Source organism: Aquila chrysaetos, chromosome 16 (assembly GCF_900496995.4).
Source record: "Aquila chrysaetos chrysaetos chromosome 16, bAquChr1.4, whole genome shotgun sequence".
Lineage (NCBI taxonomy): Eukaryota > Metazoa > Chordata > Aves > Accipitriformes > Accipitridae > Aquila > Aquila chrysaetos.
Window position 1 is genome coordinate 18,763,964 of NC_044019.1, and position 25,833 is coordinate 18,789,796.

At 39.4% G+C, this 25,833-nt stretch overlaps 1 protein-coding gene across 5 annotated transcripts in view; it reads right to left on the reverse strand.

The window, feature by feature from the left end:
• GALNT18 (polypeptide N-acetylgalactosaminyltransferase 18) overlaps nt 1-25,833 on the reverse strand; it is a 253,560-nt gene that overhangs the window by 52,469 nt on the left and 175,258 nt on the right. For all 5 annotated transcript variants that reach the window (XM_030039346.1, XM_030039343.1, XM_030039347.1 and 2 more), the window contains 3 exons: nt 9,636-9,821; nt 4,381-4,518; nt 103-198 (listed from right to left, as the gene is read on the reverse strand). In XM_030039346.1, the coding sequence (XP_029895206.1) occupies nt 103-198; nt 4,381-4,518; nt 9,636-9,821 (420 nt within the window). The remainder of the gene's footprint in view (nt 1-102; nt 199-4,380; nt 4,519-9,635; nt 9,822-25,833) is intronic.

Here is a 25,833-nt window from a genome sequence, read left to right on the forward strand (position 1 = left end):
ACAGAGGTATTGTTGCAGAAAAACAATGACAGGACAAGATGGTTCCTCCTACACAGTCTACTAAGAGGAGCAGCAATATCAGAGATCATTAGACAAACTAACCTGTGGTGTCATTCCATGGCAGATATACATGATTGGGATATTCTCCGTGTCTGGCCCTTGATCAAGGCACAAATCACTTTTCAGGGAATTCTGCAGCTAAAATAAACAGAAAGAAAAATAAATCAAGCACGTCTTACATAAGAAAAAGATGGTGTGATTATTTTCTTTGCAAAAAAATCATATGTAGTTGAACAAGGAAATACACAAAATTAAAAATACTTGTTGCAGTGAAGATATTGAAGAGAAAGCACCTGGTCTAAATTCTTCCTTGTAGATAATCTAACACTACTGATTTCAATAACATTGCACAAGGTTTCAGGGAGGGTAGATTTCAAAAAGCCTTCAGAAGTAACAATGATTTTTGATATACATTTTTAAAATATTAAGTCTAATGAATCTGTGGTACACACTATATACAAAAGACAAATTTTTTATCAGTGCAGCTAGTGGAGCAGTATGGATGGAGTTTCAAACATAGGAGAAAGCCCTGTAATTAAACAGTTTTTCAGAATCACTCAGAAGAGTCTTCGGATTTCTGGAAATAATTCAAAAAAATCCTTTCTACTGATGCTTGGAGACTTCTGGCCAATTGGTATGCACTAGCTCTTCTTTGCATTATTCTGGGCTAACCCACGCACAGCAATCCAGCTATGAACAGACTGCAAAGTACTTGGCCCTGTTCATCACAAAGCCCTATATATTACTGTGCAATGCTGAGACAGAATTTTCTGAAAGTGAAGTGCTAAATTAATGAGCACAGATAGCTGGAAGGTCTTTTTAGAGTGTGAGGCCAAAGATGTGGATTGCATACCCTTGGGCTTGTATAAAGGTGTTCAGTGGTATAAGATCAGTTCAGAGAACATGAAAGAATTGTCTGATGGAGGGAGTGAAGAGGTGATGTGGTTTGCAACCATCTGTGATTACGTGAGCAGTCCTGTCAGCTGTGTACAGGGGCCTCCTTTGAGGAAAACAAGTTGATATGCTTAGAAAGGAAGTCTAGAAGTGCACTAGTATGTAAGAAGTGTGGACAAGCCAGAGACTGAAGCCAGGCAGTGAATAAAATCAAAAGCATGAACTCATCTCTACAAGATTTCCAACTACAAATGTAACTCTAAATTCAATAACAGACAGGACAAATCTCAGCATTGAAGAGAAAATATGCGTTAGGTATCAATACTGCCCTTATTCTTAGCCACAAGCCTCGAGAATTAGTTTCCTCTCTCAAAGCTTTGTATTTCTTAGCCATAAACATAACCACAACCATGACTCTAATCGTAATCAGATGTTAGGCACCACTCTCTATCCAAACCAATGATAAATATCAGCCTTATTAATTCATGCCTGTATCCATCAGTACCTTTGGCTTTTCAAAACTTCTTCCACAAACTCAAATTCTAATGCTTGTTCTAGCCCTAATGTTATAACCTTTTCCACAACAATCCCCATAGTAAAGGAAGCAAAAAAATTTGCCTTGACCAAAATCAGCACACGACTTAGGTGAGAGGGCCAACCCAGCAATAAAACAGATACAGAGACTTTAGAGTCCCAAGCTGTAAAAAGAAACATGACCCTAACCCTAGCAGCAGCAGTCTGGTGATCAGGCACTACAGAAAGAGACAAAACACTATATTCCTTTTAACACTAGTCCTCCCCTTATGAATCTTGAAAACAAAAAAATAAAATGAACTCTTCAGATTTAATTTCTCAAACTCTTATCCCAATGACAACTCTACAGTTAACTTGAATATCTGTAGAGAAATGATCCTTACAGAAAACAGAAAAATAAAAAAGCCACTGGCCTGTTCACTAATAATGCTGTTTCAAAATCTGAGGCCCAGACTCTTAGGAACCATCCCTGTCCAAAATCTAGTGGCTTTGTGGCAACCAACAATTAACTTGGGTAATGCAGTTTTAGACTACCAAGACTTAATTACAACCCAAAATATAACCAGGTCGCCAGTCCCCACGCTGAAAAATGGAAATAATTAGTCAATACTGCCATTTGCTCCCTTTCAAACTTAAGAGCCTTACAGGACACAGAGATGAACTAGACTACTGAAATTCTGAATTTGCAAAATTATCTCAAACACGAAGCTGAAGTCAGGGAGCCGGTCCCTACACTAAATACATCAGCTTGTGGTCCACTGACATCGCTTTCTCCTAACTCTAAGGGTACTGCAGAATTCAGAAAGAAATTTGGTTCCCAAACCTTTACTCTGCCACCAACCCTAACCCTAGCTATATGCCACAGCATAAACTAGATATGAATGATACAACTATTTTCCTAACTCTCACAAAACAGGAGGAAATTTAGGATTCAGGAAGTAAATGTGGGTGGTGATACTGTAGATGCCTATATCCTAACCCTCACCTCTATTCAAAGAACTTTTGTAATTACTCAGGTTTTTTTAAAATTAATGATAATCCTATAGTAGCAATATCTCTATTTTCTACAAAAAAAATGAATACAGTTGATGAATGGAAGCACTCAGAGAATATGCAAGCAGCTGACTTGCTTTGAAATAGCACATCTTTCTCCATTATAAGACATTCAAGTGAACAGGAAAGCAGACATGAAGGAGGATTAGAGATCCAAGCAATTCTTTTACTAAAAAGATTGGGGCACTTTTTCTTTCATACAACAGTATTTCATAAAATAGTAAGCTGTGTATTTCATAAAACACTCCCCCTTTACCTGTACAGATACGTTACCATAGCTGTCCACTACTTCTTTTGTGATAGTACAAATGATGAAATAAGACTTACTCCTCACATCTTTCTTAACTGATGAGGCTACTTTCATACCGCGGACAAAAGACTGCCTCATGTGCATTATTATGGATGTTCTGCTGACCAGTGAGTTCAGTATTTCTGTAACAAACTCTTCTGATTCTTTTTGGTTTGTACATTGCCAGCAAGGAACCTTCAAAAACTGATGAAAAAGTTTCAGCAGAATATAAATTCACAGGGTGCCTGTTCACTGATTTTTATTTCGACTTACATGATGCGGAGTTAATCCTGAGACTACACAACAAGTACCTTAGCTATTCCACTGGTCTTCCTTTTTTTATCTAGTATCACTTCTACCTGCAATCAAAGACTTATTAGCCAGAGGTACCTACAAGCAGAACCATGCACCTGTTAGCTGCTATGCCTCCTTCTGCTGAGGAAACTCCGTACCTGATTAGATCATGGCGTTGCTGAGGGCAATTCCACACAGTCTATGGAAGAGGCTCCTTGAACACGGTGGGGGGGGGGGTGGGGTGGGGTGTGTGTGTGTGTGTGTGTGAAGGTAACCATTATCTCATGCATTCAACAATGACCTAAACCTTTGTTGGAAGTGTTCTTCTTCGCTTTTTTGATTGTATGAAAAGCCAGCGCGATAATTTTTGATCATCAGTTGATCATCAAAGGGGTCATACAATCATTTCATTTTTGTGGGGCATACAATCTTTTCATTTGCCAAAATGGAGTAGCTGCTCTACGGCACCCTCAAGGGTCTTCTCAGAGCCTGGCAAACTGCGTAACTCAGACTTCTTTTTGAGGAGGAATGTCTCAAACCAAATCTTTCACTTGTATAATCTGCTCTTACTAGTTATGTTTCCTAATTGGGACTTGCATGCAAAAAGGTGAATTTAATTCACAGGAATCAATTTTTGTGAATATGACACTGGATAGAGAATGTGAAAAGGATGTCCTAGCTCTACTAGCTTATGGGCCCATAGTAACTTACTGTGGTCATCTTCAATGTCATGCACACCTGCCCTCAATGTTTAGATTGCCAGTTTTCTAGGGGCTTTAATTAGCACAGTACAACTCAAGCATGATTTCATCGTAGACAAGGGTACTACTGTCACACAAGTAATGATGAAGATGATCCCAAAATACAGGCATTTGAGGTCCTGGGTACAATATTAAGAAGCTTGCAGTTGAAATCCTGAGCCTGTTTTGTTAATTCACCTGCTGCCAGAAACCTTCCAACTGACAACTCCAACATGTGTAAAAAATCATGCCTTGAGTATCTCTGAGTGGAATGCAAGCCATGAAACAAACAAACAAAAAATCAGGGAGGAAGATAACGTTCAGACTACCTCAGCATAAACTACAGCAGAGCAGCTGTCTCTGTCAACTAACCAGTCTAACAAATTGTTTAACTAGCAACTTCAAGTTTATCTGATTCTTCTACTTCGAGCCAGGCATTGTCCTCATGAACTTCCTCCACTATGACACCTTTCTCCCCCACCTTTTTAGAACTGGAAATGTAAACAAGATCCTTACCACCCCATAGGCGACAGTATCTGAATACATTCTCATTTCTGGATACACGCTGACAAGATACCACCTAAAGGTCTTGCACTGGAGCTTTTTCCTCAAGGCCTTCCTCTCAGAAATATCACCAATATCAATTCCAGAGTCCTGCACATAAAACAAGGGACAGAAAAAGCAGAAAAGACATCAGCGATACACCTCTGTGTAAACTAATCATCCAGAGTCTCCCTCATTGCAAAGATGATTATCACCTATGATAATTATCAGCTTTTGGTTGCGAAGTGCGTCTGTTACCCACACACACTCTGTGAGTGCCCCAATTAAATACGATACAGGTCACCATGGTGGGGTCTCTTTCAAAGTCTTCTTTGGTCAATGGAACCACTCCTATTGACTTCAGTGGGGTTTAGATCTAGCTTCCAATGAGTATCAGTGTTGTTCTCTAATTTCCTGGCACTTTCCAAATCGAAAAGTAATTGGCAGGAAGTAGCAAGTTACCCTAGAAACCACTTTATTGCTGGCGTCTCACTGTGGCCTAATCGTTAGTATATGACACTTTCTGGCCATTTCTGAAGCCTGCGTTTACTGCTTCACTGCAAAGAGCAGAAGCTCTGCTCACCTTTCTGACGCATCACTTATTAAATTTCTCTTGTAACGTAAAAAGAGAAGTTGCTATTTTTGTTAAAAGCAATTCCAGAATATTCTCTCCCCAGATTTTTATTCTCCTTTACATTTCTGGCTAACCTAATTTCTGCTTATCATAAGAGCAGATCATAAAGCGTGAGTTTCATAAAGTCCCTGTATATAAAAATCAATAATTTATCACATTAAAATCATGCAGTGGAAATTTGAGAGAGGGATCTAAGTGCAAATCCACGGCTGCTATTTGACAGAAAGTAAAATGAGACATTTTGGTCCACACTGTGTTCTACCACTTCTGCCTCAGAATAAAATGCAGGATAAATAAATTTTCACAGAGAAATCCTATAATCTATCGACTTAAACAACAGTCTTTACTGGGCCATAAACACCCTGAAGATTTTGTCAGCCACCAGATATGATTTAAAAATAACATTGGAAGCATTGAATTTTCTTAGTTACACATCAAAAAGGTATCTTTATACATATCGAGGTTTATAAGCTGCTGAAGCAACGACTGCTTCTTACATCCCAAAGCACTGAATTTATGTTAATCTGGAACAAGTATATTTTATTATGGAAGCATTTTCTAACTAAAGTAAAATTGACTTCCACATTAGCAAAGTATACTAAAAAGTAGGAAACTGAGGTCTGGCATAAACAGGCATAACTCAAGTTAATCCTTAAAAATGATGATTCCCCTCCCCTCAAGCCCTATACCATTCATAAAACTTTATGTGGAACTATTCCTTAAGTGACCATTTTTTCCTGACTTTTCTAGCAAGTGACTAGATAGAGGAACATGGTGTAGGGTGCTGCAAGACAACCAACTGGTCCCATGGACAAATCCCGCTCATGCGCCACTCTGGCTGCACTTGCCAGTGTATCTTCCACTCGTGTGAAGGAAAAGGAGGATGCCAGCTCACAGACATTTGACTTCCAGCACTAACAAGGATTCCTGGGATCAGGTACTAAATTGGTCCAAGCCCCCGAAACATAGGGGAGGACACATGGAGAGCACAGCTCTTGCTTCTGGGACTTGAATTTTTTTTTTCCTTTGGGTTTTAAGTGCTTTTCTGAATCTATTTATCTAAGTAGTTGCAATGCAGAAATCACCATAGTATCCGAGATCCCCATATGAAGCGCTTAGTACTTCAGAGCCACCCACAGAGATCCCAAGAGGACAGTCACAGCACAGTGCCAAATGAGTCTAACTCCTTTTTATTATTATTAGCTCTCAAAGACTTAAAACCTTTGGAAACATCTGACTATGGGGCTTCTTGGAGATCTGGGAATTCTTTCATGGAAAAAACCAGGTCCTGTGGTTAACATTTTGGAATAACATATTTCATGGAAAGTCCTGACTGTTGTAACTGAATATGTTTCTATTACCTAGTCAGTCCATTACCAGTGCACTATTTTATCAGCTTCCAGATAGAGACTTACTCCTGTAGTTATCCACTTGTGTACCAATATTTGGCTATGCTATCTGTCTGTCCTCTCTGCACATCTCTCACAATGATGTCTCAGTATCTCTTTGCCTAAGCTGAAGCTAAGTTTGATTTGAAAATTGTTCCTCTCTGGTATTTCACCCTTAACTTAATCTTGAGGTAGGCAAAGATGAAACAGAAATATTGCCATCCAGTCTGATATCTAAATTTGACCTAATCCATCCCCAGCCTTTTTCATCCACCATCTCTTTGCCCCCTGCCTACTGGAAGTCTGTATTACAAGTGTTCCACAAGCTCACAGTTATTTTTTAGGTTGCTGCTTTACACTGAATATTCCCTCTTTCTACTGACGTTTCTATACCAACCAGAGACTGCACTGCTCCTAACCTTTTGATGTATAAAAGAGGACTCCCACTAATGATGTAGGTTTTCTTTATACTGACTGATTCATTTACAGTGCTTGGGAATGTAATTTTGTACTGTATTTTCCTCTTTCCCTTAAAAGGCTAAAAGCTTTCCTTAATTTAAAATTCCTTAATTCTGCTCTACAATCAGTTCAGCACTCACAAAGTTTAGCATGGGAAAGGAAAAGGAAGTCCCAGGTCTTCGGAGCTCTTCCCCTGATTCTTGGCACCAGGCCTCACACAATGAACACAGCTAGCTTCAAATTACACAACTGATTTGGGATACTTGAGCACCTGGCAGGCTGTCAGAACAAAACAGAGCCCCGACACTCTTCTAAGTCCTTCCCTATTTTCCACATGGCAAAAGATGGAAGCTGGGTGAACAACACTTGAATGTACCCAGCTGTAAGTCACCGACCCCATCTGACAGGAAAGCCTTCTGATGATCACAAAGGTGCCATACTGTCTCTGAACATCCTGTAGCAATTAACTAGGTAATGAGTAGATTCAGGCTTTATAGGCCTGTTACAACCGGGGAAACTAAGCTGTCTCCTAGTATCTTTTAAATGTGCGTGTTTATTTGGTTTCCTACAGCGGTGAGAAATACAAATGAAGGTTCTTTGTGCTACAGGTTCCGTACATACAGGCAGTAATAGATTTCCCCCTACAACAGAGGCATCTCATTACATTGCAGAAGAGGCTACCACTATTAAAAGCTGATTTAGCACTTGCCATTTCCAGCTTTTAAGTCTGCACTACGGCTTGACAGCAGTAGCCTTTGAGAAGATGAAGAGAGAATATAATCTGCATTGCAATTTATTCAGGCAGTTCAGTGCAATGATTAGTACATTTGTGGTAGGAAAATGACTGGAGGTTGAAGTAGTAAGAAAACTTGTTATTCATCTTCAAAACTATGCACAAAATCAGTTTTGGCAGTACAAGATGTACCGTGCAAACACCCTGATGCACTCTGTGACCTGAAGAAATCGGTTCAATCCACACACTGCATTTATTTTTCCTTTGTTTAATAACACATATTTCTTCCCTTTGTTTAATGAGTTTTAAAATTGATCATAACAGGCTTTTTTTTTTTCTGATCTATTGGCACAGTCAAGACTGTGTTATTACTTGTTAAATTTCCATTTAACAAGCAAAAATAACAACAACTTATCTTTGTATTCTTTATGAATTTGATTTCCAAATTGCATTCAGATATCAACTTTGCACAAGATTAAGAACCACCACCATCATATCTGGATGAATATTATGCAAATATGTGTTAGCAAAAGGAATTTCTAAGTTTTGTGTTAATGCTATGTTTGCAAGTCAAAAAACTGAAACTTGATCAACCAATGAAGATCAACCAATCTTCAGGAAAATAACTAACAATAAAAAAGAGAAACTGAAATTTAACTCTATCAGGTTAATCACAAATAAAATCCATTTGAAATTGTTTTGATGTAAAATAAGTAACCCTATCTTCCAGAAATGTCTTTATTCTTGTATGCACTGCTGTGCAACTACTCAAAACAGGGACACTTAAAGGGTAGCTTGGATTCTGTGAACAAGGGACTATCTTCCAGAAACGTCCTTTCCCCATACCAGATCACAGAGGATTTTTTTCCTGGTGCTTTCATGGTATATTGTGTGGCTAATCCTGTAACCTGAAAATACGACAATGACTTCCCCAGTTCACCAAAATTACTTAATTTTAACCATGAGAGATGAAGGAAACTATTGAAAGCAGCTGAATCAACATCAGCATTGATATATCTAGCTGTTTTTTGGTTTCTAACCTTTTTTCCTTATTAAACTAAAGGAGGAGAAGTACAGCATCTTATTTCTCGAACCAGAAATCACTGCAAAACCAGTTTCTCTGAACAGTTGCAAAATGACTCAGAGAGATTTTATTAAAGAAAAAATAAATGACCAAGCTAATTAATTAAATCTAGAATATTTGCTTTTGCTGTAATGAGAACGGTACACTGTAAGTCAAACCTCAAATTCAACACAGCCATGGTTTCCACCCTCTACACGGATCTGAATATTTTCCAGAACAGGTCCCTATAGCTCTTAAGAGTTCACAGATTAAATACGATTGACTACAGAAGTGAAAAACAACTAAAATCAGATGTCATACTGAACTCTCAGGTTAGCCATCTGACATTATCTTTTCAATACAAAATGGACCAATCATTGCTCATCTATGGAAAAGAAATCTGGACAAGCAGGCCAAAAGGGAGTTGCAGCTAGATTCTGCCATATGTCAAGACACCCAGCCACCCTTACTCTGATGTGAAATTACTCAAGAGTGATACACCCACACTTGAATTGATAGATGTTAACACCCCTTGGCAGGACTCCCCTCACAAATCTGGTGGAATTATAGCTGATGGTAAATAAGAAACTCAAATTCAAAATAAGATATGTAATATAGATTTGATGCCTCTTTTTTCCACATTTCTGCAGCTACTAGATTAAAAACTCCATGAAGAGTCATCAGTGAGGATGATGAACTTGACAAGAAATAAATTTTTAAGGAACCTGAAGACAAAGAAATTATTCTAGAATAAGACACAACTACACATATATATTTTTATATATAAGTGTGTAGGTATAGGCATATCTTATGCCTGTATGTAAGACATAAATACATACATATGTGTATACAAATAACAAAATCCTAGGAGAAAAATGAAAATTCAGAGTAGGAACCAAACCCAAAAGGATCTAAAGCCAAAGCTTGTAAACACTGGTCTTTGTGACTCACCTCCTGGGGTATGTTCCATGCCATATAGACATGGCTCTTAAATTCATCCATCCAGACTTCAGCCACCCTTAGTGCATTTCTCCGGACATGAGCAGTTAGGTCTTCTGTGTATGGTTTATGTGCTCTTTCAATGTGGGCAATCCTGGAGCAAGGTAGAACCTCAACACTTCCTCCACATTGCCATACCTAGTAGGAAAAAAGACATTCTGCTAGTGAGAGCGCCCTACACCACTGCTATCCTTTAATAAATACGCTGAAATTATTTTATTTCTATGCTTGTCATTGTTACAAAGGAGAATAACTATTCAAGACTTATTTGACTATACAGAGGGTTTTCTTAGACAGTTGTGAGAGGAGAGAGTTATTACCTTGCCTTACCATGAATTACTACTACTACTTCACCTTCCTACAGAATTACTACATTGCCAGTAGCCTCTCATCACAAACTTCCTGGATCAATTTAGCTATTCTCAAGATTATTAATAAAATTATTTATAGGGCATCCAAAACAATAGTGTCTGGGTTCAAGTTTTAATGCCTTGCAGGCATTTCTCTTAAGATTGTGCACAGTCCATCTCAATGCATACATGTACTATTCAGAACCTTGAATTAGGCAGCCTTACGTAGAAGGGAAACTAAGCCAATCAGCTTTTTAAGATCACTAAAGCTTCAGGTTCTAGGAAGACTAGGAATATAAATGCATCTTATGCTTTGTTTTAAACACAGCTCAGAAAGGATCAGGTTTATTTCTTTTGAGAAGGAGTGACAAAGACTAAGACTGCCTAGTGAAATTGTTCTATGAACAATTTCAACACACACTACATACTACACACACGATATGATTTATAAAATTATAATACATTTATAATGTAGGTTACTGTACCTGCTCAAGTGTGTTTCAGTTTTGCTTTCGGTTTTGCCCACTACCACAGTTGAGCTAACGTCTATAATGTTAATTCTAAGTATTGCATCCATTTTTGATTTTCTCTCTTTCTGCTTTCAACAAAAGAGAAAACCACTTTGGCAGCCTTAACAGTCAGTGAAGTACTTCAGTTATTTTACAAAGAAGCTCTTTTTCTGTGTACCTTGTACTATGTAAACTTCCTAACAAGATCAAGGCAGCCCATTCATAATGGTTGAGTGGATGCTGCTCAGGTGAAAACCCAGATGTACTCAAACTGCTCCTGCTGAACAAGTACCTCGGTGTCCCAGAGGCAGGTGTCCTCACTAAGAAGTGACAGAGTTTGCCTTATGATACTGCAGAGATTCCTGAGGCTTGGTATCCCATACCAAGAGAGCAAAAAGTGAGAGCGAGGGGGTGCTCCTTCCTGGTACAGCTCATCCAGGAGACAGTATATTCTGGTCTCCCTCCTAGTGGCCAGGAATGTAGGTTGGCAGAACATCATGTTCTGGAGCTGATCTGTGACCCCTCAGGTCTGTCCATCCTATAGGCATATGCTCTACTAAGGAGGCACTTTGTTCAGTCATTCATTTTATGTATTTAGACATCTGGTTTGAATACAGCATTTAGGCATTTGGCAGCTCCTAAGACCAGAAGATGTGGCACAGATTCAGAATGTTTACAAAGCCTTTTCTGAACTGGTGCCTAATTGCATTCAGCATATGCTGGGAGAAGAGATAAAGCCTTGGTTTTCAGAGCTCTCTGGAAGATGAGCTATCCCATTAACCTGCTGTACAGTCAAGGGAGCTGAAAAGACTTCAGCATGTCTCCATGTCCAGAACTTGGAAAACCGTAAGAGTAAATAAACGTAACCATTACCAACATCAGGGCAAAACTGAGATGATCATAAATACTTAAAAATAAATGGACAATTGATCTGGCACAAGAATAAATAATCTGGAAACAACACTTGTGTCCTGTCTTTCTAAATATCATATAAAGTAGGCAATCCGGTTTAACGATCTAACAAAAATAATAGTTTGTCAAACATTTAGTTCTAAATGGTTCAGCTACATTTCCTAATAAAGTTTAAATGTGAAGTATCATCAGGCTTTGCTCATACAATGCCTGCTTTCGGTCCAAGCCATTTCTCAGTATGGCATTGACATCCAGCTATAAATTGTTTCAGTTACTCACTGTACACTGTTTAAATTAGTATCATAAAAGACAAGGAAGATGTAGAGATGGTCATAACTTAGCCTGGGACAAGACAATTCACATACCGCATACGCTGCCTACTCTGCCTAGCCTTTGCTCATTTTAACTAGGAATGGCCTCGATCCAAGTCCAACATATGAACACCATACCTTTTGTAGGATTTTCAGAGTCACATCTGAATGCCATCTTGACAACAAGCTGAGCCAAAAATTCACAGTCTATAATAAGCTGAATTTCCAAGTAAATTTCTAGGATCTGAAAATCTCAAAAGCGGACTCATTTATAATTTTAGTACTGATTCAGTAATCAGTAAAATCGAATTTGACTTTATAATGAAGTCATATGTGTTTTCAAAAACATCCTGAGATGACAAAGTCTTTAATATAGTTTGTAAATAACAATTACCCACTACCTGAATAAACACCAATTAATCAACTCTGGTGGCCACTCCTTTCTCTTAGACAATGTCAGTCTTTGTTCTATTTCCAAAGACTAATTAATTGTTCTGTGAGAACCATGGATTTACTTAAAAACTTAATGCTAAGAGGGAGCTGTCAATACAGATGTTGACAGAACAGGCGAGTTGTATTAAACAGCTTCAAAACCAAATCCTATTATTTCTAAGCAAAAATCTCCTGCAATCCATGAAAATGTGATTAGCATGTACCAAAACTGGACTAGAGATACATGCTAATAATTTCCATATATCAAGACAAATAAAAGTCCTTTAATGACTTTTTAAAGAGGAAGACATAAGAAACACATGTGATCTGAAGATACGGGAATCGTAAGTTGGTGTGTGCAGAGCTTGCAGTTACAGCACTAAACCTGTAGTAGCGCTACCCTAGATGTAGGCTATGAAGCCTCACAGAGCACTCGCAGAATGAAAGCAGATGCAATACTTTGTAAGGGCAGAAAGCACAATTGTGACTTGCTCAGCTGGTCACATCTAGGACAAGCCATAGTACCCTTCTCTCCCCCAAGCATTCTTTGCCAGTGGAATTACAGTATGGTGAGAAAGCTCTTTTCTCCAAACACTTCACTGCACTTAGGGAGAGGCCAGCTGCAAAAAAAGAAAATGTAGGTAAGCCTTAAAGTGGGATTTTCAAACGGCATGAAACTCTCCTGAAATCTGAAGGGATTCTGGATTCCCAACTCCCCAAAACATGTACAAAATCTCCATCCAAGGAATGAAGGGCTTTGCTAGTCATACACTAAATATTAAACGCTATACTGAAGAGGATTATGTGAATACTAAACAATATAATGATTAACTGACTGCTACAGAACGTGTTAGGTTTTTTTCATTCTTCCCTGATTATATTTGAAATAAGGAAATTTCTTGCAGCTAGGTCAAGAACACCCATCCATTCTTTCTTTCTTTCCTTCTTAGACCAACCGTCCTCTTGAATCTGACCACTCCCACCTCCCCCCATCTCCTTTACTCGTGTAAACAAATCCATGGTACTCCAACCATTGTGCTGGGAGCCATTGTGGATGGTTGGATGGTTTTTCAAGACATCTTGAAAAGGTATAAATCTCACATCAAAAGTGCATAGGAGAGACTCATTAATTACTCTGAACCAACACCTTTTGGTCAAAGACAATTTTTAGTTTGGGTTTTTTTTTAATTAATATTTTAATACTAAGAAATATATTTTCTTAAAGACTCAACTCCAAGAGAAGCTGCGAAGCCTTTTAGAGTGGTCTGTTCTTCGTCTAATAAAATTCCTGCAGACAAGAGATTGTCTTTATAGTTAAGAAATAGGAATAGCAATTGAGGGGTCAATTCCTCACAGCTTCACACATTTTCCCTGTGAATTTCACAGCTATTTTTTTGCTGTCATTAGTAATCTTTATTCAGGCTTCATCCATACTGAATAGCACCTTTCTAGTTCTCCAGCACTGTTATTTTATGTGATGGCTATAAATAAATACAAAGGTTTAAAATCAGTGAAGCTCTTCCAAATTATCACCCATTACTTTAGCAGTAAGTCTAAAGGTAAATAGAATGGTTTGAAGTAAAATGTTATCTCTCTGAGCATACTGTTGCTGCAATCAGTAATACTTAATGACAAACCCACTCATACAAATTGCAAGGAAGAAACTTGATGAATTTCCTAAACTATGGTTAAAAGGAAATGCAGCACCTTTTCCTGTTGCCCATGAAGATGTTTTACCTATGGTAGCAAGAGGTGGAAACTGCTAGCAATAGTCTCAATTTCCTGCCAAATCCCTAAACGTACATATACACTTATCAAAAATAACATATGCTTCCATCATTGTGATACAATAAATAGCAATTCACATTTCATTCTGTAAAAGTATCAGTTGCAAAACTGTACCAATGGGTCTCAGGCTTTGCCTTAAAGCAAAGACCTTAGAAGGTTTTCAGGTGTGAGGGACTGCTTATCTTTGGGAATATTTAGCATGACTGCTGGAGCCCCAGCAATGCAGAAAGTTTGCTTTTCTTTGGAGGAATTTCTTGAGGTTCTGGTCCTGCTCATTCACTTTGCAAAAACAGTCTTCTAAAAAAAGAACACACCAACTGGAGTTTCCCTTCCAAAGAGCTCTCAGAATCTACTTCAGTGTGTTTTCAATGCTCCCTTCCAAGAGGACCTTAGAAAGGCTCTTTATTCTGGAATTTCCTGAGGAGGTTCATACATTTGCTATAGTCCCAAGAAGGGCTTAGAGGGCTTCCTCTTCCTGAAAGAGTTCCTTCAACCCTAGCAAAAGGTAGTAAAATTCCATAAAAAAATTCAAGGTGTAAAGGGACAGTAGCAGTGCCAAGGCGACTTCTAACACTTACAAAGCTGAAAGACTACAATCAGCAAAGCCTGTGACCTAAACTAAGCAAAGCAAGTGGGAGAAGATAGGAACACTAAATGAATACGGAGAATCTATTTGGGGGAAAAAAAAAAGGGGGGGGGGGTGGATCTTCCTTTTGAATCTTCAGTTGTTGTGACTTATGTGGAGAATTTGTCCAAGCTCTAAGCACTTCTTACTGTTAATTTACTGAAGGTACATTTACGCATAAGCTATAATTGTGGCCCTACATCTGTGTGAATTTATGTTTGCTAACGTTAAAGTAGCCCCACAGAGCAAATAGAAAACATGTTCTTCACATTGGAAGAGCCAGGAAAGCAGAGGACACGTAAAACTGCAGAGAGAACAGAGGCGGTGGCACAACAGATCAGCTGCAACTTCCCCTCTGTTAAAGGAGTAAAGGACCAAAGTACTGGAGAGTCCAGCGGGATGGCACAAGTGAGGTGGCTACAGAAGCATTAACACACCAAATGGCTTCCTTAAGCATTTTGCAAAGGCGTAAGCCCTATTACCGCTATGCTATCATCGCTCACTCGTTCCCGCCAAAATGAAGGCAGTAGTGACAGCATTTGCACACCTTCAGTGTGCAGCAGAGACGGGTGACGCACACATCCTTAGAAATGTCTATCAATCTGGTTATCATTTTTTTAGAGCAAATTCCATTCACATCTGGAAAATCTGTTTCACTAGACAAAGGGGCTCTGTGTCTATTTAGTTTTATTTTTAAATCCACATCCTTTAGTAAATACTTTTCAGTTGCATTTAAACATATTTGAATTTGCATATTTAATCAAAACAAATAAAACTCTGAAGCTGATGCCTCTCTCAAATATTTAATTTATACTTCATTATAAAATGATATAACATTAAAAGTGTTTCTTTTTATCTCTTTAATCACTGAGTGTTCTTTTCATGTCATGGAAGCTTAATCTAATAAAAAAATAAACCTTACACGATGCTGAGCAGTTTATTAGCACGTACTGCATTCATTAAATTTACATAGATCATGCAGTTTCTCCAAGAACTGATGTGACCTTGTTTGAAACCATCATATCATTTGGACTGCAAACAAAACTTTTTAATAATTAAGTGATTTCTCAAAAAGCTGAAGCAATTTCTAGCTTCTGTGAAGTCTGCAAATGACAAAATTAGAAGAACTCATTAAAGATGCCCTGAAGATTAAAAAAATAGTCAGTGTGAATTAATTACTACTGTGGATACAAACAAATAGTCACCAGTATATTTAAAAAATATTTTGGGGAACAATTTAATGCAAAAAATATTTGAGAATCTTGCTAACCTTTGTCATTACCATTAATTGTTTACTGATAACCACTAATGAGCTTGCTGCTTTACAGGCAAGTATGAATAAACTATTTTTATTCAATACCATGAGCTAAGTCTGTGATCATTTTGGGTCTGCATTTTTATTGTGGTATCTTGACAGGTGACTGCAGAAATGACAGAGAGAATGGTCAGATACAACGATCACTGACATCAATGTTCATGTTTCCAGTAGCAATCTGTGGCTTTTGGATTGCACCCTGTAAGTTTTTGGATTGTCATGTACATTTGGGTATCTGTCTCTGTAAACCTAGAAACTATACTGACTGGATGAAATACATTAAACTTTATTTAGGTCGTATCTCCACTGAAGTCAGATAATCTTCACTAAATAATTGCAGTAGTGAAAACAAGTACTGATGGATTTGGCTGACTTTCCCCAAATTCAGCAAGAAGCCATGCACAGCTTTGCTTATTCCATTGGTCTCAAATAGCTTCCTCTCACCAAAGAAGTCTGCCCAAACAGTAGAATTAAACACAGAATCCTGGCCTGAGTCACAAAAACTCAAGATTAGAAAAATGAGAATATAGGTGGACAGGAAGAGAAGGAAAATACACTGCTTACAGAAGCTATGATTCTGGTTTACTCCCTGCTTCTAGATGCTGAATGGGCTGGAAAAAAGAATCATGTCATTGGCGTGTACCCCTGCAGAGTGGGAAGTCACGGTGTAACTTCGTGTCAAGAGGTGACTGCCTATAGTCACAGCTCAGAACAGTATGCATAGAGAAATCAGAGACTGGAGAGAGAGATTTTTACAATTACTTATCCATTTTACTGAAACTTTGTGAGGTTTTTGAAGACTATTCTACTTACCATCATCATACAAGCCTGTCATACTTTCAGGTAAACTTACCTATTTGTGTGCGAGAATAGCTTTTTTCCATAACCAAGCTGATGATCTTAACATGAAACTGTAAGCAACCTACAAAAACACACAGGCATGACAGACTTCACATCTGCTTGCTTTGCAACAGAGGGACCCTATCATATGGACAATCTAAAAGACTTTTTTAAAGGAAATAAAGGCTTTAACATAACTAGAGCTGTTCTCAATTTTTAAAATGTATATTATCCCTTAAAATCTTACTTTTGATGTCACCATTAATTGCCTCATAGGCCTCATTTTACATTAATTGTGCCTTTATAAAACACTCTCATTGAAAAAGTAATACATGTAAAGATTCTTCTCTTATTGAACTGTCAGTAGTTTCCTTCCTCTTTTAGGTAATTGCTTCATTATATACTTTTAAAATTGTTTTGTTCTGCAGGGATTAATTTTGCACATATCTTCATGAGCTGTGAAACTTTTACAATGTATTGTAAAACTACGTATGTTGTGTTGCTGGTTTACCATTTCAGGAACTACTCTATGCCTTGAATTACTAGGAGATAACATGCTTCAAGGGTCACTGAAGGGATACAGCTTCATTCAGTTCTCTTTCAAATGTGTCTATCTCATTGCTAGGCACAGCAAATAACTGACACATAAATCACTACGTTGCCAAGTTTAAGTCATGAATAGGAAGTAAAAGAAATCACTTTTCATCTTAAAAGGCAAAAAAGCAGCAAACTGAATAACCAGATCACTACTGGTTTAGTATTCATGGAGCAACTTACTGTACTGCCCATCTTTTACATTTTTACCTCTCTCCCTTACCACAGCTGTACTTAGCTTGATCAGTTTTGTTAATCTTGCACTAATCCTAAAGACTTGATCAGTACCAGAATACCAAGCTAAGAATAGAATAGAATAGAATAGAATAGAATATTTTCAGTTGGAAGGGACCTACAATGACCATCTAGTCCAACTGCCTGACCAGTTCAGGACTGACCAAAAGTTAAAGCATGTTGTTAAGGGCATTGTCCAAATGCCACTTAAACACTGACAGGCCTGGGGCACCGACCATCTCTAGGAAGCCTGTCCCAGGGTTTGACCACCCTCGCGGTAAAGAAATGCTTCCTAATGCCCAGCGTAAACCTGCCCTGGCGCAGCTTGGAACTACTCCCATGCGTCCTATCCCTGGATCCCAGGGAGAAGAGCTCAGCACCTCCCTCTCCACCTCCTGAGGAAGCTGTAGAGAGCGACGGGGTCGCCCCTCAGCCTCCTTTTCTCCAAACTAGACAAACCCAAAGTCCTCAGCCGCTCCTCACAGGACATGCCTTCCAGCCCTGGCACCAGCTTTGTTGCCCTCCTCTGGACGCATTCAAGGACCCTCACGTCCTTGTGAAGTTGTGGGGCCCAGAACTGCACACAGTACTCAAGCGGAGGCTGCACCAGCACTAAATTCAGGGGGACAGTCCCCTCTTTTGACCGGCTGGTTAGCCCGTGTTTGACGCACCCCAGGGCGCGGGTTGCCCTCTCGGCTGCCGGGGCACGCGCTGCTGACTCCTATTGAGCCTGCCGTCAACCAGCACACCCAGACCTCTTTCTGGAGGGCTGCTCTCCAGCCACTCCTCTCCCAGTTTACACTTGTGCCCAGCATTACTCCATCCTAGGTGTGGGATCTGGCATTCAGAATTGTTAAATTTCATCCCCTTAATCATTGCCCAATGCTCCAGTCTATCTAGATGCCTCTGCAAGGCATCTTGTCCCTCAAGAGAGTCAACAGCACCTCCCAGTATGGTATTATCAGCAAAATAGAGTTACCTGTCTTCCTGGTAGCTGGCACGGTGCTATGTTTTGAGTTCAATATGAGAAGAATGTTGATAACACTGATGTTTGCAGTTGTTGCTAAGTAGTGTTTAGTCTAAAGTCAAGGATTTTTCAGCTTCTCATGCCCAGCCAGCAAGAAAGCTGGAGGGGCACAAGAAGTTGGGAGGGGACACAGCCAGGACAGCTGACCCAAACTGGCCAACGGGGTATTCCATACCATGGGACGTCCCATCCAGTATAGGAACTGGGAAGTGGGGGTGGGGAATCGCCGCTCGGGGACTGGCTGGGTGCCGGTCGGCGGGTGGTGAGCAATTGCACTGCGCATCATTTGTACATTCCAATCCTTTCATTATTGCTGTTGTCATTTTATTAGTGTTATCATTATTATTAGTTTCTTCTTTTCTGTTCTATTAAACCGTTCTTATCTCAACCCACAAGTTTTACTACTTTTCTCGATTTTCTCCCCCATCCCACTGGGTGGGGGGGAGTGAGTGAGCAGCTGCATGGTGCTTAGTTGCTGGCTGGGGTTAAACCACGACACTTCCTAATGGTGCTTTCAACTCCTGCATCCAGATCATTCATACTGGCCCTAGAATTGAACCCTGAGGAACACTGCTGGTGACTGGTCGCCAGCCATATGTGTAGCCCCATTCACTACAACCCTTTAAGCTCTGCCCTTCAGCCAGTTCTTCACCCAGCGCACCATGAACCTGCTCATCCCACAGCTGGACAACTTGTCCAGAAGGATGTGGTGAGGGAGAGTATCAAAAGCCTTATTAAAATCCAGAAAAACTACATCCACCGCCTTCCTTTTACCCAAGGACTTTCCCTTTGTGAACCCATGTTGACTATGCCTGATGATTCCATTATTCTTTAAATGCCTTTCAATATCATGCAGTATAATCTTCTCCACAATTATCCAAGAACTGAGGTTAGACTAACAGGTCTGTAGTTCCTGGGTCTTCCCTCACACCTTTCTTCTAAATTGGAATAACATTGGCTAGCTTCCAGCCAGCAGGGACCTCCCAAGACCTTTGGTAGATGATCAAGCGGGGTCCTGCCATAACATCAGCTAGATCCTTCAGTACTCTTGGATGAATCCCATCAGCGCCCATGGATTTGTGAACATTCAGCTGATACAGCTGGTCCCTTACAATGTCAGTGTCCACAAATGGAAAGTTACTGTTCACACACTCAGGGGACAGGGTAGCCCAAGGTCTACCAATATTATTAAAGAATGAGGAAAAAAAAAAACATTGAATGCCTCTGCTTCTTCATCCCTATTACTCTGATGACCGTCTTCAACAAGTACCGGTCCAATGTTTTCTTCAGACCTCCTCTTGCTATTAATGTACTTAAAAAAGCCCTTGTTATCTGACACAACACTGGCCAGTTTCAACTCTAACTGACCTTTGGCCTGTCATGTCTTCTCCCTGCATATGCGAACCACAGCTCTGTAATCTTCCTGTGAAGCCTGACCTTGCTTCCCAAGATCATACAATATCTTTTTCCTCTTGAGCTCCATGAGGAGTTCCCTGAGCCAAGGTTAGGCCAAGCTGGTCTTCTGCCCCACTTGCTTGACTTACGACACAAGGTGCTGTGACACATGTAAAGGTGTCTGGCCTTTGCAGCTTTGACCCAAATATGCTGGATCCATCCTGGTGAATCCAAGCCAGTCATCTACTCAGTTCTGTTACACCACCACAATCCCTTGGTCTCCCACATTGGTCTTCCTCTAATCTTTGTTAGATTACTAAATCAGTCTTGCAGTACTAAAAACTCTCCATGAAATGAAATTCTAGAGAGATCTCATGTCAGTATCACGTTAAATGTGGAATCTTCACAGACTAGGCCACGAAGAATTGTAATACCAGAAGCTGCAATGGCATTGCCACCATGCCGTGGCTTAAAATGCAGAAAGATATTAAACATGAGGCTATCTTATGATAATGCACTAATTAGTTTGCATCTCACCTGAGTCCACTGATTTGTAAGGGCATATTGAATTAAACTGTTTTACTTCTTTCCATACCACTATAAACAACAGTTTCCTCTCATAAACCATCAAGATGTCTATATTACTGCCCAGTTGGTAATGTGCAATCTCACAGGCACAACTGGTGAAAAAACACCTGAGAGAAATCTCCAAGTGCCTCGTCCTCCTTCCTTGTAGGTATAGCGATGCCACATGTTAGCTGGTGCTGTATCAATCATTTGCTTTCCTGTGGGAGCAGCTAATAAAATGTTCTCTCCCCAGAAAGAGCAAAAACACAAAAATGATTCACTGGTAATGTTGTCTGTATGTATAATTACACATGCTGTAGCTGCAGGTTACCTGCTGAGGCATTCATGGGCAAAACGGGGGGGGGGAACCAATTATTCCACTGTATATTTGACACAAAACTAGAACAAGCCACAGAAAGCTAGTTTCTGTTGATGTCATGACTGACACCCATTTGGAGGCATGACAATTCCTTATTTTATTCTCAATAGAGGCTGCGATTTTTTCCTGTTGGAATTACGACCCTGTAAATAGAGAATTTTAGTCTGTGTCATCTTGGGATTCAGGTTGTTAAAACAGTGAGGTACCTTCCAAAACAAAATTAACCTTAGCAACGATTCTGGCCCACACTGAGAAGCCACTACTGGTTACACAGGGTGCTAGGCAAGTACTTACACCATACTTGCACTGCCAAGGAATTATTTTTATCTTGATGAAAGTGTGGGCTATGAAAAGCATTATCTACATCGTGTAAGAAGTAACATTTGGTCAATCTTTACAAATTTTTCTTGCAGGGTTCAGTCTAGAAATGATCTCCTCTTAATTCACAAAATGGATAAAAATAAAATAGACATCTCTCTATTTAAAGCTTTAATGTAAAGTTAAAGAGAAATCACTATCTTAAAAATCAGTATTTAAATGTTATCTAAAAGTAGCAAAAAAGAATATTCTTATTTTTATACTTCTCAGCCCTTCCCCTTCGCACATCATCAACCTAATACTGTTGAACAGCACCTGTGATCATACACTAAGGATTTTTTTCTTTACAGCAAATCATTCCCTAGTGGGAAGGGCTATGGCCTACTATATTAAAATCAAGTTAAGAACATGGCTTTAAGACCACAGCAAGTGACGGAAGCTGTAAGTGCAAGAATGGGGGATGTCTAGATTCCTTTTCCTGAAGGGAATTTAGGGAAGATCTACATTGCTCAGTGGAGTGCCATGAAAGGGGACCCAGCAGCAAGGACAAAAAGGGACACTATGCACAGACGACACATCCCACTGCTCAGTCTCTGTGCAAACAGTTCCACAATATAGCAGCTCAGTGAAAAATCCCCTCACTCACTTTGTTCCCTTCCAGTCATTTCTACCTCTTGGCACACCAGCCTGTCAATTTTCCTAACACAACAGTTTGTGACACAGCATGGTAAATCACAAACTGATTAACATTAAAATTAACCCTACAGTTTGAAAAAAATTACAATATAAAGGTTTACTTCTAAACTGGAGGTGTTCAGAGACAGTGGGTACGGGGCAGCCATTCAGACAACTGTGCTGGCAGAGCCAACGCACTGGTGTGCTGCAAGAGCGAGAACAAGAGGATGGCAAGGAGGAGGAGGAGAAAATGTAAACCAAAGTAGCTGTTTAAGCCTGTGTGTTGTGAAACTACACCCTAGCTTGTACACTGTGCAAAGACTTTCCTTAATAAAAACAGACATCTATTTACATGTAATATATTCACGATTTCATATAATTAATGGCCTGTATTAGAAACAGGTAAAATTGCTGGAAACTTCTAGGGAAAGAGGAAAAAGTCCAAAATGTTTCCAGATAAATATGGAGATTTGGGGGCAAATGTAAATATCTGCACTTGCTCATAATTACCAAAAAGAACACTCTTGCAAGGGCTTATTATAAGAAAGACATCTCAGGTAAGAAACAGTTGGGATACACAAATACTTTGGATTGGAAGTCACTGGACTTGTAAGCCAGCAGTATGCTTCTATGCACCATATGGGAGAGACTGGGTCAACTAGTCAGCAATGAAGAATCATGATCCCAGAAGTTGGGGTGGGGGGAGGTTAAAAAAGAAAAAAAAAAAAAAAAATAGAGCCAGAAGCACCTTCAAAAAAAACCCCAAACCACTCCCCCCAAAACAAACAAACAAACAAAGGAAGTAACCTCTGGAATTTAAGACAAAATAGATCAGGGAGAGGCATGACAGACTTCACATCTGCTTGCTTTGCAACAGAGGGACCCTATTGTATGGACAATCTTCTGATCAAATAACTCATTTCTGCATCTCTTTTCATAAACTGCATTCCTCTAGTTCTCCACCAACAGAAAAAGCATCAGCATCAGCTTCATGTAAGTTCTATAGACAAACCACCAGACTAACAAGAAATGAAGCAGATATATTTATTATAATGTTATTTTATTGCAAATACAACTAATTTTACTACTATAAAAGTAGTGTGCCATACTCAGTCTGAACTATAAATGCAATTTTCCTCCTGGGTCAGCTGATGTCAAGTCTTGATATATCGTTTAGTGGGAGCAAGCTCCATTCCTTTTCTGTTAAAGAGCTATTACCTTCTAACAAAATTTCCTCTTACCCATTTAACAGGGCCATTATAACCCTGTGAACACGAATTCATCTGCAAGCACAAAGTCTTTGTGACTTACATAATTACTCTAAGTCAAAGCCTGGGCTTACATTCCTTTGACTCTGATGATGACTTAGTCTGTGACCTGAAGCAAATCACTGAATATTTATTCAGGCATCCCTAAAAGTTGTACAAACAACTTTGTTGTAACAGATATTTGGAAGCTTTATCAAACATGTAGGCTGCTTTAAAAGACAAAATGATTGCTACAGGCTTGCCCTTGCTAGAAAATCTTCTGCTGACTTCAGTAGGAATTGGAATAGGCCTTTAAGGAGCCTACTGAAAACCAGACTTGAACCATCTAATGCAGGATCTAATTCATTGCAATGGATTGGTAGGGGCTTCCATAACTACAAGTACTGCTTATGCAAGCACAACCCAGAAGCAGAGCCCAAGTAATGGTGAGAAACACCAGCCTTACATTTTGTGTCTGCTATAAGGCAGTTACCAACACAGTTCCTGTTTGGTTTCTTGGACAAGCAAGAAGATTCCAGGTTGCCCTCCAAATGCAATCTGGTCCCTTAAAAGCACACTTAAGTCCATTCAATTGGGAATGACTGAACATAAACCAAAAAGAAGCATTACTCATCCTAACGTGAATTTAAGAATATGATTCTGGGGCACAGTAAATGAATCTTTCAAAAATCCCAGATAAAGTGACCACGCTGCTCAAAAAGGATGCTGTCAAATGTTGCATCAACCAGCCTGCCTTTAGTTTCTTATGGGGCAACCAAGTAGCTTTGCAAGAAAATACTTGCTTGAGGAAAAAATACAGCATTGCTTCAAAGATTCAAAATGCATTCATATTTTGAACTCATCTGTCAGTTTCTAGCTCAAGGCAACAGAACTCTATTAGTATTTACTTAATAATATATGTTTAATATTTTACAAATGTTATTAAAAAGCCACAGACAAGGGTAAAAATCTTAGAAGTTAAAATAATACACCAAATTAGAGATTAATAGAGCTGAGTAGAGATGCTAATTCATCCAGTCAAGAGAATAATCCTTCAATCAAAGACCTGTTTTCTGTAGCTTTTATGGTTTACCAACAATGGATGCTTCAGATACAGTTTCCAATAGTTGGGGATTTTCTTGTACTCATGTAACACAAAGAACTAGATATTTGTGCAGATAATGAGGTGACAAAAATACCTCCTGGGAGAGGATACTGGGATAAGCCTCCATTTCATCAGGGTCTAATTCCCATCCCTGCACAGTGAAAACCCCATCAGTTCAGCTGAAAGCAAACCATTTCAAGATTTTGGAAGACACAGTAATGGTTTCTCCTTTATAAGGAAAAGAAACCCTAAATAGGCAGACTTTGCTTCCCAGAAGCATCTCAGCTGGGAGATTAAATCTTATGTCACATCACTGAAGATGCAGCTGGTAACAAAGCAAATGGAGAACGAGGCTTTGACTCTGTGCACAGACACAGAGACAGCGATTTACCCAGTTCTGTCATCAAATGATGCTGCAGTGGGTCTGCATATGAGTTTGGCTCACAGTAGTTTCACATCCTCTGGAACAAAATTAGTAATATAAGGACAGGGGACCATGCTCTACTTCGCATGTTGAACATAAACAGGTAACTCAAATGATCCTAACTCTTGGTGCTATTTCTATAGTTGAAAGTAACCTCTCCTGTTCCTGTAAACGTTTGCTCTTATGTGCTTATGAACAAAATTTCCCAATGAAAGCACTGACTTCCAGTGCCGAAATACTACAAAGAATGGAAATGGGCTGTGTGAAATTTGCTTAGAAATTTAAGCCATGAAAAAAATTAGGGAATTTTCACTAGGTATCAACTCCATCCTATCAGAGACAGTGATACACAACATCCTACTTCCTGGCTAGCCTGAATACCAGGCCAGTTTGGGCACACGGTGTCTGCTTCTCCACCCCTACATGATAATGCATAACACACAGCAGAATACTCGATGAAGCTAGATACTTCTTAAAAAAGGAAAATGGCAATGAAAGACGAAGCACAGTGAGCAATCTGTAGTCATGGATTGGAAAGCACCATTTTAAACTGGAAACGTTATTTATTGCACTAATACTGTAATTATAATGTAGTTTTTGTAGAACAATTACTGTCTTTATTAAGTGATTCATCATAGGCCTTGCAGTTGAAAGCAACACAAGTAATCTAGAGGTTACTTTGGTGCTGCAGAGATGAAAATATAGTTCAGCAGCAGAGACGGACCATCTAGCCTGAAATCACCTGGCGACCACGGTTTTCCATGTAGCCCTATCTAAAGGAAATGAGAGGCAGCCCCTGGAGCTGCACCTCTACAGACAAGTGCTTAGGATGCACCTGAATAACATGGCTGCTCACCATTACATGAGAGCACATTTGAAGCAGCCACCTGTATTTTGCCAAGACACGGTGTATGGCCCCAGGTGTGTGCCAGAAGCAGGTGGCTGAGGGAAGGAGCTTGCTTTTCAAGCTTAACATCTGTAGAAATAATAATGTGCTTCCCAGAAGCTCTAGTATTGCACTGTACATTTATATTCATCCTGGTATTTCTGGGATATGCTGAGAATTGTGAGAAGACTTGGTAATAAACTGCTGAAAAATCTGT